Source organism: Poromitra crassiceps (assembly GCF_964638095.1).
Source record: "Poromitra crassiceps genome assembly, chromosome: 19".
In the NCBI taxonomy this organism is placed as follows: domain Eukaryota; kingdom Metazoa; phylum Chordata; class Actinopteri; order Beryciformes; family Melamphaidae; genus Poromitra; species Poromitra crassiceps.
Window position 1 is genome coordinate 24,228,841 of NC_139646.1, and position 15,414 is coordinate 24,244,254.

At 45.5% G+C, this 15,414-nt stretch overlaps 1 protein-coding gene across 1 annotated transcript in view; it reads left to right on the top strand.

Annotated features, from left to right (window-relative positions):
- LOC310793711 (sphingosine kinase 1-like) overlaps nucleotides 1–15,414 on the top strand; it is a 62,209-nt gene that overhangs the window by 18,230 nt on the left and 28,565 nt on the right. The window contains exon 2 of the mRNA XM_083655570.1: nucleotides 13,352–13,501. Within this exon, the coding sequence (XP_083511696.1) occupies nucleotides 13,352–13,501 (150 nt within the window). The remainder of the gene's footprint in view (nucleotides 1–13,351; nucleotides 13,502–15,414) is intronic.

The window sequence follows — 15,414 nt, forward strand, 5'->3', positions numbered from 1 at the left end:
GGACGCTGGATTCCCTCCTAATGGGGGTTGTGTCAAGGCCACCAGAGATGTTCAATATGTAAGGGTTAATGCACGACGAGGTGTCCATTATCACTTTTTAAGGGACGACGTGGAGGCGTGAACCGTCCGAGGCGAAGCCGAGGATGGTTGCCTCCGCGAAGTCCCTTAAAAAGTGATAATGGACACCTCGAAGTGCATTAACCCGCTTATACCATGGTCACTTGCCAAAGAAACAAAACAAGACCATTCATTTATATTTTCATGCATTTTGCAATCAAAATCTAGTTTTCATAACCTTGAATATGAGTTGAGAACCGGCGAGATAAAATAGTCCCCTCGGCTGCTCAAGATTAGGCTATCATTGGATAAAATGGCTGCTTAGTTTCTACACCTGGCACAATTCTAGAATCAAGCTAACTAGTAATTTGGCCAATTGTAGCCTATGTAACAACATACAAAATAAAACGGCAATGTCTGAATGCAACGGCATGTAACTGGGTTGTTTAATCTCGCATTCCAGGGAATTGCGTTAACGTTTGCGGGTCTTATAAGACGTAAATGGCGCGAGGCAGGAGTAGAGTGAAAACTATCTGCTTTCAGTATTGTAATGAGTATTGGGGGGGGGGGGTATGGGCTGAGTGGCCCTGCTGACATTGATTGACAACTGCTGACGGTGATTGACAACCTAATGACTGATGGTTCTCACCTGCATCTGATTGCGGACGCTGCCAGTGACTCTGGGGAACTGTTAAAAACACCGAGCCGGGCGCCCGACGGTGTCTCCTGGGGAACGGCGCTTGGTGGACGCTACGGGGTTTGTAACCCAGCCAAGCAATCCGATTCTGCACTCACATCTTGGGGGTGGGTGCCGTTCGCAGTCGGTAGGACTGCCGGCGGTGAAGACAGCCTATAGAAGATTATCTGGGGCTCCGACGGGAATAGAAGTCAGGACTGTGGCGGTACTGCCTCAGTCAGTTAGGGCTGGGGACCATATAGGAGTGCTCTGCCGTTACCAGGTTTGGTGTGGAGTCTCCCTATGCTCTGGGCGTCTCTAATTCTGCGCTGGACCAACGCTTGCCCCACCCTGGGCTCCCGCTACACAAGAGCCAGGTCGGACCAGCGATCAAGCCTAGACCCCTGGGGAGGGTCTTGTCAACTGGGAAAGTTGAGTACTAGTGATTGCATTTTAAATGAAATATATTAGCTGTTAATTGTTTGTTTTAGGTCTGTTTGTTTGTTCGTTTGTTTGTTTTTCTTAATTAACTTTTAATAACAATCTGACTTAGCAAGTTGGAGGTGGCTGGGACATGGTGGGAGGACGGTTAGCTAAACCGCACAGCCTCAGTCCATGTTTAATTCCTGTGTGCTCTGAATCACGTGTGTTACCTCGTTGAAAGGTTTTGCCTGCCAGTGTGTGTACAGGGCAGGCCGTTTATGGTTGGTTGCAGTGTGTGTGCTCGTGTGCAGTGCCCGTTCGCAGTGCTCGTGTGTAGTGCTCATTTAGTTTGCTCTGTTAATTTGTAGTGCCCGTTTGTAGTGATATTACACTGAATCCCCTAGTGTGTGTGGGTTTACATTGCATTGGGTGGGGGCGGGGTGGCGAGGCCATTGTTTTCCAAGTATCACAGTTGTTCATTCCATTCTCCATACTTGCTGTACAGGTTTAGTCTATATGACAAATTAAATAAAGCATTGTATATTTTTCCCCTTTACCTGGCTGTCTTGTATTATCTCATATCTCTGGTTCCGGACCATACCGGTAAAAAGGTGGTGGCAGCAAACGCTACTTTGTGTCAGCCTTAATCCTCCTAGAAGGTTTATTACAATATGTTGGAGTCCAGGTATGTTTTGTACAAGGACGTCTCTCAGTGTGTTGCTGTTAACTGCCCATTGCGTTGTTTTCTTTTTGTTGATCTCGTCTTTTTCCTCTTTGACTTGATTTGTGCATAGCGGGTGGACCCCTTGATTTGTATCAGTGATAAGAGGCAGCGCGCGCTCTCCCAGAGCGCCTGGCTGCTGGTTGCTGCAAGTTGTAAACAGGGGGTTTGACAGTTGACAGCTGAGAGCCCGGTTTCTGTCAGCTGACCAGAACAGAGCCGGCTTCTCTCAGGAGAGGGAATCTCCGAAACGAAAATGAGTTATTTCTTTCTTTCTTTCTTTCTCTCTCTCTCTCTCTCTCTCTCTCTCTCTCTCTCTCTCTCTCTCTCTCTCTCTCTCTCTCTCTCTCTCTACCCCTTTTCCCACATGCGCTTTGTACCGCAAAATGCCCGGAACGTGGTCAAATGGCTGCATGTGGGAAAGGCTCCGTGCCGGTATAAGCGCGACCCCGTCGTCGCGGCCATTTCACCAGTTTTGAGCTAGTCAGAAGAACGGTATGCCGCGATAGACAGACAGGTGAGAAAGGGGTCCAGTCATTTTCCGCTATCAGTGGGCTGTGACTTCGTGGACCAGGTTGCAATGCACACAGTAGTAGACAGTCCAACACCAAATACACAGCTGATTGTTCGATATTCCCCTGGTGTTGCGTACCACCAAAGGACTATTGCCAGTCGCAAACGCGCTTCCAGTGGTTTTCGCCACCGGGTGATCTTGCGTGCGGGTCGGACCAGACTCAGCACGTAATACCGGGACATGCGAAAATGACGCTTCCATTCCACGTCGTCAAAATTGTTCAGAGCATCTTCCCAAAATAAATTCCCTCCTGGTCTCTCTCGCTTCCAGACGGCTCTAGTCTCACGCAGCAGCGCAGAGGTACATAACACTGTCATGATCTGTCCCCGGTTTAGTCTATCTTCATATTCTGCGCGACACTCTCATGGGCGAGGTGTACACACGTTGCTTAATGTTCCAGCGGGCATAATCTAATCATTAGCGCACATTAAAGCAAACTGGCGAAATGATCTTGTGATAATAAGAGCAGTAGCCTATGTCAGCTTCATGTGTGTGTGTGCTGATTTTCCCCTCTCCTCTCTGCTCGCTCTCTGGCCACAGTCCGTCCTCCTCCTTCAGTCACAGCCCGACAGGGACTAAGCAACGTTGCCGACAGCCAAGGCAAGCCCGGACACATCAAATGAAGCCAGTCTGTAAAAAGTGCTTCAACGCGATGCAGGTGAACGGATAAACAAGCAAACTTATTTCACCATTCGGAGTTTTGCCGACACGTCACTCCACACCCGCTCTGCAGTGCGCCCCCCCCCCCCCCCCCACATACAGGCAATTTCGCTGATAGATTCCCACATGCCAGAGGAGAGGTGTGAAGGGAAATGTCCGATATTGACTTACAGGTAATTTTCCGGTACGCATGTGGGAAAACGGCTTCTGTGTCAAAGGCCGGGCTCGCCCCCGCTCGTGCACGAGCGAGGGAAATCTCCTCTTTCTCGCCGAGAAGAGCCTGGTGACGCGAGGTTAAAAAATCTCCGAAACGAAAATCTAAATTGTAAATAAGAGTTATTTTTGATAAACTGAGCACACAGGGGTGATTTAAATACTTACTTTGACCGACTCAATTTTTTTCTCAAGTTCCAAAATTGTCATATTAACCCTTAACGGGGGTATAGAGCTCAAACAGCTCTCATGATACCACTGTTACCACTATGGCGCATTGATATGAACGGTGAACAGACCATTTAGCTAGGTGTACATTATCACTGTACAATATCACAAAATAATGGACACCTTGCAGCCAATCAGAATTGAGTATTCACCCAGACCATGGTATAATACTAGAGATACGGCACCCCAGGCTCCGCCAATTGTAAGAAACGGTACTAGCAAGTCTCCTAAATGGGCGTGGTCACCTCTCCCCTGAAGTGTTGTGAGAGGACTGAGCCTGGTGACACGGGGTTAGTGCTGACCTAGCAAGCTAACTTGAACTAGAGATTGTGAGTTCCCAACCTTCACACAAACCACACATATCAACACAAAGCTGCCCCTTGTTAGCTCAATATAGTTGTAACTAAGATATTAGATTAAAACAAATATTTTTTCCAACCACAGATTTAGATCAACATCAACAAACGTCTCATGAGAGTGTGTTGCTGAGACTGAAACAGGTCTTGAACAAGTTACATTTTCTCTGAAAAATGCCATTTTAGTGTCAGAATGTTGAGAACTACAGGTATTTATTAGCAGAACTCTGAATATCACTGTGCCAAAGCACAATGAACCAGTTGTATGTTGGTGGAATTAGTCACACACAGAGAGCATCTGCTAAAGCTTATACTGTATCATACTGTAATAAATGAAAGAAAGTAGTCAGTTGGTTATCACTGACCCCCCCCCCCCCCCCACAATGGTGTAATAGGCCTTTTTCACAGCAGCCATTTTGTGTCTAAAAGGCAGGAATTAACACAGGTGCAAACAAACATTAATTAGGGTTTCCAGCTTCCAATCCATTAGGTGTTCCAGTGCGGGGGCCCTATTAATGATTTGGTTGCACCTGTGTTTACCCTGCCTTTTAGACACAAAATGGCGGCAGTGAAAAAGGCCCATGACTGATAAGCACCATTCAAAGGTCCACGTTCAAGCAGATATGGGCTGCATTCAAATAGTCCTTTTTGCTTAGGAAGGTTCCTAGCTGAGTGAAATGACCTGGAAGTACCGTAAGAGCTACCAAAGGAGCTTCAGTGCTTCCTGACGTAGCTCCTTTAGCATAGGATACACTGAACCATCCTTTATGAAAGCAAAGGAAAGGAGATAATTAGGGCTGTCAAACGATTAATTTTATTAATCGCGATTAATCTTGCGATTAACGGAGAATTTTGTTTTTTTACACCCCAGGCCTTATCTCCAGCTTAAAATTATTATGTTTTACTCACCCAAATAACTTTGGTTCCATTCGGAATTTCGGATGTCCACAGAAGATATTGAGCTCGGAGTAGCATCCTCAAACAGGCTATAACTGGCGCAAACGGGGCGTGCTCTGTAAATCACACATTTTCTGTCACATCGCGGTTCATTATGGTTGTTATATAATTATGAGAACATGAAATAGCGATCTAACTAACCTCCTGTGCTGCTGAGTGCCGACAGCCTGCTCTGTTTGCTGTCCAAGTGTCCATCAGATAGATAAGATCTCCCGCTTTATCTCCCGCTGCTGTTTGTTGTTGTCGATATGTGGCCTTATTCCACACGAGCGGCAATTGAATTGAATCGTCCATAATCTTGACATCAGATCATATCTATATGCCAAGCTAGGCTGCTAAGCTAACAACCCAACAGAGAACGAGTCAACTCTGACCTGCCCCGGATGGGCTTACAGTGCTTATGTTCTTCTTCTGTTGTTTCTCTTCTTCTTCTGTAACCAAACAGAAGCGCTTCTCACTGAAGCACATCCGGGGCAGGTCAGAGTTGACTCGCTCTCTGACCTAAACAGAGCAGGCTGTCGGCACTCGGCGATTAATCGCATCTTTGTATCGCATGTTTAAAATCCCATTATTTTGCATTTCAAAGCATTTTTAATTAGATATTAATCATTCTTACCAGTGTGTCGTGATTGGGAATCAAATGAATGCAAATAAATGTACTTTGTGATCTTGAAGGGGGCGGCTGTAGCTCAGGAGGTAGAGCGGGTCGTCCACTAATCGCTTTGGATAAAAGAGGTCAGTGGTTCGATTCCCGGCTCCTCCAGTCTGCATGTCGAAGTGTCCTTGGGCAAGATACTGAACCCCACATTGCTCCCGTTGGTGTGCCAGCACCCTGCGTGGTAACCTGCCTACAATGTAACAATGTCTACAAAATATATCTAGAACCGATACTTCCGGCGGCGGCGCTGTGGAGCAGTCGAAACCCAAAATGATACAGCCGAAGAAGGCTGTGTCTGAGCTAAAAACGTTGGTACTTCCATGTGAATAATGGCTCGGTATTGGAAACTGAGTATTGATAATGTGTATATCGCGTGAAGCCATTGGAGCCGACCTCACAGTGGTTAGAGGACCCGCACATCCGAGACTCTGAAGGAAGAATGAGAGATGAGTCTCGCGCTAGCTAGCTGGCTGCTAGCTGGCTGCTAGCTGGCCGCTAGCTACTTTTAGGTGATCGCTCGCCTCAAACTCGATGTACTTCGGTGATATTTTAATTCCGTTTTACACAAGGTGCAAACTACGGCTCTCGACTTGTCCACTGTGCCATTTGGGGAGTTTTTTAAAGTAAAACGAGCCATTTAGAAGCGTATTGCTGTCGTTCTCTTCCATGCCTGCACAAGCAGGAGACAGGAAACCGAACGGCTTGACTACAAGTACGGGTGCGACGAAGGGACAAAATAGCGGCATGCGATTAACGCGATAAAAAAAAAAAAAGCGCTATGGCCGGCCCTTAATCGCATCGCGATTAATGCGTTAACGCTGACAGCCCTAGAGATAATGCCCTCCCACAATTCCTTGCGGCAGCAAAGTAACACACCATTCAGCATGATTCAGCTGTTCACAGCAACAAACAATCAACACATAACTTACAAAGCTTATATGCATGTTGTGCTTGACCATGCAGAAAAAAACAAAACAAGTTTTCTCAGCAACCGAGCAGGAAATGGATTTCACCATGTACAGTAAATCAGTGTGACTTGTACATGTTAGTCAGCAAGTGTTTCAGTCACTCAGTGCCGTCTTGAGACATCGTTACGTGACGTGAATTGCAGAAGCCAGAAGCCCCGCCTACTGTACGTGCAGACGTCCGTAGTCTAACGTTAGTGTCAGTGCAGTCAGATTGTCTTCTCATAAGGCCTTATGAATTCTCCTTCACATCTTTCCTTGACCTCATGACCTTTTCCATCCAGGTCAAGGAAAAGTGCTTAGGGGACGTGTGTTCTTTGACTATTCGACCACAGCCATGGTTTTCCCAGTGACTCAAGCAGGAGGTAGATGTAGTGATACCCAGACAGAACAGAACATAAACATGATTTCTCTATGAGTCATGGTCTGTGCCCTGCATGGAGAAGACTAGTTCACAAAGGTGTTGACAATACTGTATATGATGAAACAACGGCTGAGGGTGTGAGTAAAAAGTGTTACATATTTAAGATGTATTGTCTGTTGAAATTCATTGTAGATAACAAGTCTATTTCCTGTAGTCTATTTTCTACAGTGTTGGAATACATTACACTTGTACTTTAGAGGAGGTTCAAGCCTTTCCTGTTCAATAACTACCGTAGTTTGTCCAGTACCTCTCTAATGGTGCGGGGGGGGGGGGCTAAAACTGAATGTCACTCCCAAACACAGCCGTGGTTTCAGTCTGAATCACACAGAACATGAAATGCTGCATCATGCTTCACACAGAACATGAAATGCTGCATCATGCTTCACACAGAACATGAAATGCTGCATCATGCTTCACACAGAACATGAAATGCTGCATCATGCTTCACACAGAACATGGAATGCTGCATCATGCTTGGCTTCTGTCACGTGGGGGGGGGGGGGGGGGGGGGCGGAGGAGGAGGAAGTGGAGTGAGTGAGACACCAGCACAGGTGACCGACACGTCCGTAGGTCATCGCTCGATCAAGTATGAGTCGTGGAAAGGCTGCGGTGACACAGACGCAATAGAAAGAAAGATGGATGGAAAGACAATCCTGTGGTTTCACTGTGTTGCAGCAGCTGCTCCCCCCCCACCCCTCCTGTTTGATTTGATATGAAACGCCTGGATGCAGAGACCTCTCCAACGGACCAATCTTCATTTGTCAGATTGTCGTGCTCTGTGTGGTGCTGAGATGAACGGATGAATCTTCATTTGTCAGATTGTCGTGCTCTGTGTGGTGCTGAGATGAACGCATGAATCTTCATTTGTCAGATTGTCGTGCTCTGTGTGGTGCTGAGATGAATGCATGAATCTTAATTTGTCAGATTGTCGTGCTCTGTTTGGTGATGAGATGAGCGCATGAATCTTAATTTGTCAAATTGTCGTGCTCTGTGTGGTGCTGAGATGAATGCATGAATCTTAATTTGTCAGATTGTCGTGCTCTGTGTGGTGATGAGATGAACGCATGAATCTTAATTTGTCAGATTGTCGTGCTCTGTGTGGTGCTGAGATGAACGCATGAATCTTCATTTGTCAGATTGTCGTGCTCTGTGTGGTGCTGAGATGAACGGATGAATCTTCATTTGTCAGATTGTCGTGCTCTGTGTGGTGCTGAGATGAACGGATGAAGCTTAATTTGTCAGATTGTCGTGCTCTGTGTGGTGCTGAGATGAACGCATGAATCTTCATTTGTCAGATTGTCGTGCTCTGTGTGGTGCTGAGATGAACGGATGAAGCTTAATTTGTCAGATTGTCGTGCTCTGTGTGGTGCTGAGATGAACGGATGAATCTTAATTTGTCAGATTGTCGTGCTCTGTGGTGCTGAGATGAACGGATGAATCTTCATTTGTCAGATTGTCGTGCTCTGTGGTGCTGAGATGAACGGATGAATCTTCATTTGTCAGATTGTCGTGCTCTGTGTGGTGCTGAGATGAACGGATGAATCTTCATTTGTCAGATTGTCGTGCTCTGTGGTGCTGAGCTTGGAGAGGGAAAGAGCCAGAGTTTTGCAGATAAACAAACAGCCATGCGGCATGCTAATGCAGACTGACACTGCGGAATGTTGGAGGAGAGTTTTTGTCACACAACACTAACCAAGTCGGCTATTCTCAGACACCATGCATGCGCCCAGATTGCTATTAAAATGTATTTCTTCCGCCTCTTGGGTTTTTCCCCCCTTTCATTTGAAACTGTCATTTCCTTGGGCGAATAGCTCAGTAGTGATTTACCCCGTTAAGTTCCTGTGCTCTGGGCTTGAAGGAGCACAGATGAGACGAGACGCCTGTAATCACAGAGCAACTGAGTGCACTTGAAGTGCGGAGAAGAGCTTTGTTGCTGCTGTGCGTTTGTTGTCTTTCGCCTTTCATCTCAACCACTCTGTGGCCACGGTCTGCCATGATGTCATCCAGAGGTTTTCAAAGTGGGAGGCGGGCCTTCCACTTTACATTAGTTATCAAAAAAAGGACACATTTGCTTCAAGAAATATAGTTCAGAGATGCAGTAGTTTAAGGGGATTTTACTGTAACTCCCCCCCACACACATGTCCAGTCAGAAACAAATAATGCCTAAGTTCAGACTGAGCCTATGTATTTGGTGTAGTCTGAAGTTCAGACTGAGCCTATGTATTTGGTGTAGTCTGAAGTAGCCAAACAGCAATCTCAGGCTATCTTGGCTCTATTGTAATGTTGAGTGTCTATGGGGTCAAAATAATCACCGGCATCCAGGACTTGAGCTAAACTAAGCAAGTACACTGAGGGGACATTCAGACCAAAAGCGTTTTTGTAGCTGCCAGCGTCTTTCTGCAATTTATTCTCTATGTAAGGACGCGCTAAACGTGCTCCTCTTTTAATGAACGCACCTGGTGTTTCAGCGCTGGTGGCGTCTGTTGTTGTTTTTGGAGGAGCGCTGTGGGCGTTTTAAAGCTGAAAAAAGTTGAACATTAGAGGAAAAGCGCCCTGCTCGTCTTTTCCTCTCCTCCTACCTTCTCTCCTCCCGAGCGATTTTCAACCTCCGTGCACTGCACTGTGTTTTGTGCACAATGGAAGCGCTCTCAACATGATTTTTCATAGCGTTCTGACTGAAAAAAAACGCTTTTGGTGTGAATGTCCCCTAAGGGGGGCAGCTTTTTCACAGCTTTGTCTGAGGGGAGGCCCACAGTCTCAGACTTTGAAAACACCTGATAATTAGTTGCCAACTGAAGTAGTAGAGTAGCCTAGTGTCTTCCGCTTCGCCCAATCACGCATGTCAACTATTGACCTTTTCCGCAATCTTATGTATCTACATAATTATTATGTCAACTGACTCTATCATCATTGTGTCTAATGTGCACTAACTATCTGCATTAGCTTTCCCGGCCAAAGAGGCAAATCACCTAACAGACTGATCACATGACAACTTGCACTGTGTTGTTGCAACCACAAGATTGGAGGGATTATTTGTCTGTGGCCTTATATGGTCGTAACAGCACCATATTATCACCAGTGGACAATCAGGGTGGAGCGTCCCCCGTCCCTCTACAAATAAACCAGACATATCATTACAGCCCCTATTCTGACAGCAACAACCTTCCTGGGCTTACAAGATCAATAATAGCATCATGGTCCAGCATGGTGGACGATGTCTATTTTTAGACACAGGATAGGGTTTTAAAATGGATTTTTCTATTTCTGTCTTTGTGTTTACGTGCACTTTATTAGATTTGTGTCATACTTTGGCTCCGTGCCATGACTCCACGGCAGCCTCGGTAATGATAGAGCAAAGCATGGACAGACAGACGAGCAGATAGTGTCCTGTGGAATGTTTTGAGAAGGGGGGAGGGGCAGCGCACGCACAGAGGAAGTGGCATGGGGTTTGTAATTGGACAACATAGTCTGCGTGGGCGTCGGCATGCACAGACAGCAAGGTCAGGGCCTTTCAGTGCCACAGACAGCAAGGTCAGGGCCTTCAGTGCCACAGACAGCAAGGTCAGGGCCTTCAGTGCCACAGACAGCAAGGTCAGGGCCTTCAGTGCCACAGACAGCAAGGTCAGGGCCTTCAGTGCCACAGACAGCAAGGTCAGGGCCTTCAGTGCCACAGACAGCAAGGTCAGGCCTTTCAGTGCCAGCTGTCAGACCAGCTGATTCATGACAGATCTTCTGTGGCTTCCTCAGGAGGCCAGCGCTTATGTTGCTGAGTCCACAAACTTCAGCCTCGGGATGAAGGAGCCTAGATAAATCTGTCTAAATGAGAAATGATACCACTGATTAATTCATTGTTTTGATTTTTTTTTTTTTTCAATTATAGCAAAAATGAGAATCCCAATATTCTGATCATGACTCACTGAGAGCAATGCTCTCTGTTTCAGGAGCGCCCTGTTCACAATCACGCACACACACACATTCACACCTGGAAGCTGACCAGTACAACCACAGTCTGATCTGCTGGCCACTGAGCAGCTCCACTGGAGCGGTTGGGGTTTAAGGGCCTTGCTCAAGGGCACCTCAAGCGGTTATCCTGCCGATCTCGGGGATTGAACACAAGCTGGCTTCTCTAACCTTGAGGCCACCACAACACCATATTTTCCTCTTTTCACCGTTTTTTTTTCAATGCAGTATTTCTCAAAGTAGCAGCAGCTCGAAAGCCAGGATTTTCAGGGGAGTTTAAAATCTAACAAGCTTTTTAATATCGCATGATTATTCATCAAAGGAATAGAAAATCGTAATACACGGTTATCTGCTATTAGTTGTGCAACCCTGAAGAAAACATTTAAGGTACAAGGTTTTTAAGGTGATATGAGGCAGGGTTATCAGAGGACAGATGTCTACAAACACTTGAAGCGTGTTCAACCTGTTTTCCTTGTTCAACATATTTTCCTTTAAGTGTTAAGTTGACATAGTTGACTCTAATGGCAGCAAGACACACATCACTTTACCTCAGACACACCCGGCAACCTTTACAAGTGAGCAAGTGGACAATATCTGTCTGCGGTCTGTCTGTTTAAATCTTTGTCCCACTGATGATGTCACAATGTCTATGACATCATCAGTGATGTCATCAGTGACATCATTATTGACAAAAATCCTCTTGCCAAAGGGTCCAATGCGGCCCACAGGATGATTTTGCAAAGTGTAAATATTGCACTGAGAAGTCCTTCAATCCAATGTGATGCACTTGTGAAGGCTAAGAGGTAGCAAGTTGCAGGAGCAAGTGCATGTTCTCTGTATTCATCACGAAATGGTAAACTATTTTCATTACCTTGACTATAGAGTAATGCACAGTTACAGACAGGAATAATGATAATGAGAGTGATCATCTGTTGGATGGTAGCTGAGGTAACCCTACGACTACGTGAAAACATGTTCTTGAAATGGGCCTGTATTTCTTTACACTAAAGGAAACCATTTGGAGGTTTTGACATTTCTGGGTTATTATTGATTTTCTTTGTCTGGCCCACTTAAGACCAAATTGGGTCGCATCATGTGACCCGTGAACTGAAATGAGTTTGACATCGATGAGCTCATCCCTGCAGCATCCACACTTCAGCTGTTCTTCTGCCTACAGTATACTTACTTACTTCTCAGCTGCTCGCCTCCCTCCACATCTTTAAACAAATTCAAAACACAAAATGAGATCACTCTCAGAGAGGAATATCACTCTCCGAGATGAATATCACTCTCGGAATATCACTCTCCGAGAGGAATATCACTCTCCGAGAGGAATATCACTCTCTGAGAGGGATATCACTCTCCGAGAGGAATATCACTCTCCGAGTTGAATATCACTTTCCGAGAGGAATATCACTCTCAGAGAGGAATATCACTCTCCGAGTTGAATATCACTCTCCTAGAGGAATATCACTCTCCGAGAGGAATATCACTCTCCGAGTTGAATATCACTCTCCTAGAGGAATATCACTCTCCGAGAGGAATATCACTCTCCGAGTTGAATATCACTCTCCTAGAGGAATATCACTCTCTGAGAGGAATATCACTCTCCTAGAGGAATATCACTCTCCGAGAGGAATATCACTCTCCGAGTTGAATATCACTCTCCTAGAGGAATATCACTCTCCGAGAGGAATATCACTCTCCGAGTTGAATATCACTCTCCTAGAGGAATATCACTCTCTGAGAGGAATATCACTCTCCGAGAGGAATATCACTCTCCTAGAGGAATATCACTCTCTGAGAGGAATATCACTCTCCAATATTGGATTGTGGTTGTTTTGATTCATCAACTGTGACATCATCTAGCAGTGCCCTAGTTGGCGAAAAGGTGAAATGCTATTCATCTTTCTAGCAAATAGGTACATTTCAGACTTGAAAGCAGTGTCCTAACAGTGTCTTTGTTAGAGGTGACATGGAAATGAACTAGACTAGACACTGACTAGACTAGTCATATGAGCAAAAATGTTTCATGTCCTCTTTAAGGTTGAATGTGAGACTAGGTGCTACTTTTTTGAGGTGTTGTTCAGCAAGGTTGACCCACCATTTACTGTTCTCATTCATAATTTCTGCTCTCTCTCTCCCTCTCTCTCCCTCCCTCTCTCTCTCTCTCTCTCTCTCTCTCTCCCTCTCTCTCTCTCTCTCTCCCCCCCTCTCTCTCTTTCCCTCTCTCTCTCCCTCTCTCTCTCTCTCTCCCCCCTCTCTCTCCCTCCCTCTCTCTCTCTCTCTCCCTCTCTCTCTCTCTCTCTCTCTCTCTCTCTCTCCCTCTCTCTCTCTCCCTCCCTCTCTCTCCCTCTCTCTCTCTCTCTCTCTCTCTCTCTCCCTCCCTCTCTCTCTCTCTCCCTCCCTCTCTCTCCCTCCCTCTCTCTCTCTCTCTCCCCCTCCCTCTCCCCCTCTCTCTCTCCCTCCCTCTCTATAGGTGTGCTGTGGAGCGAGGTGCGGCGTCCGTGCCGGGTGATGCTGCTGGTGAACCCACAGAGCGGGAAAGGACAGGCGCTCGCCCTCTACAACACCCACATCCAACGCATGCTCAACGAGGCCGGGCTCCCACACACACTGGTTATCACTGGTGAGTCACCCACACACACACACGCACGCGCGCGCACACACACGCGCACGCACGCACGCACGCACGCACACACTATCGAGCACACTACCATACACACGTATTGGTGAGTTGCACACACGGTCTGACATGAACACCCACCAAGTGACAAATAGCGTAGCTGGTAAAATGTGTCTTTGGATCAATCAGATTCAAGATTCAAGATTCAAGTTTATTGAGTGTCCCAGAAGGACAATTTGGTTTGCAGCGAGCGTAAAAAAACACAGAGACACACATGATTAAAACAAAACATAAAAGCAAACACAAAGCAGCAGATTAAAAATGCACAACAATTCAAAGTGCAAGTAAGAGTAAACTAAAACAGATACAAAGTGCAACTAAACAGGCATAAATAGTTTAAGGTGCGCATCAGTGCAAAGTGCAAGTAGATGCTACAGTGAGGCCAAGAAATTGCCCTGACAGACTCTCAGAGCAACACATTACAAGAGAGATGCTACAATGTATCATTGTATAATAAAACACAATAAACCCGTAAAACAAGAGACATTTCTGCAGGTTAAGATACATACCTCTCTATAAGGTAGGTTGTGTAACAAAATAACTGAAAGACAGACTGAACAGCGAGTCCCAAGTCAACTGAACAGCAGCAACTGTAAAGTGCATTATCAGTGTTGGTTATTTAACACAGTAGCTGGTAACTGTCTGAGACGAGAACATTGGAAAGCTTCAGTTATTTACACTCTTTGGTTTTGCCTGTTTATCAAACTTTGTCCTTGCTGTATATTCTCTCAGCCAAAACCATGTTTTGGACCACGCTGTAAACATACCTATATTAATCCTGTTACACAGTGGGGCATTTTAACATAGGGGTGAACCGGAACGACGCCATTTGGGTCCAGCCTTAAGTGGCCATTTGAGGAACTACAGTTTTCAGTATCACTTCTGCACCTTCCTCTTCCTAAGCCTGAGCTAGCCCATTGGCTCCCCTTATGGTGATAAATAAAGCATATCAAATCAGATGTGTTCAAATGTGTTTGCTCAAAGGCAAACAAACCCAAGGCGGACAAATTGTACATCCATGCAGTCATGTGACTCTAATCGCATTGATGTCAGAATCATTCATCTAGTTTAAATTGCCTGATAAGAATTAAACATCCTGTCTGGCAAACGGACACTTACCACTGTTACTGTAAGCAGTGTCAGCCAGTCACCGTGTCACTAATCAATTACTCATCAGATATATTGCAGGTCAGTGGATGATCATAGTCATACAACCAATCAAGCAATCAATCACACACACACACACACACACACACACACACACACACACTACGGCTGGGTATCGCAACTGATTTCCCGATTCAATACGATTCTGATACACAAGGTCCCGATTCGATTTCAGTTACAATACCAATTTTGTTTTCCAAGTTCTGAAAATTGTAAAAAAAAAAAAAAAAAAAAAATTGCTTGGAGAGATTCTCAAACAACTAATGCTGTAAATTGTACAAGGAACCCTCTAACCTGGTGCATTATTAAAAATATTAATGTTTACAGTTACAGATGTTTACGAGATCTCGTTGCGCTAAGAACCAAACCACATGAGTCTTAACAGGTTTAAAGCTTCAAGTTCAAGATCAATATTGGATTTTATTAATTGATTTCAGTTCCTTCAAATTAATATCAATTCGATATCGATATATCAATTTTTTTTTAACCCAGCCCTAACACACAGTAACATTATCCTCATATGTCCTCTCATTCCAGGTGGTAAATATGAGCTAAACTCTCTCCTCTCTCTCCTCCATCTTTTCCTGCCATCTGTCTCTCTCTGTGCTGCTCTCTCTCTCCCTCTCTGTTTCTCTCTCTCTGTCTCTCTCTCTGTGTGCTTTTCTCTCTCTCTCTCTCTCTCTCTCTCT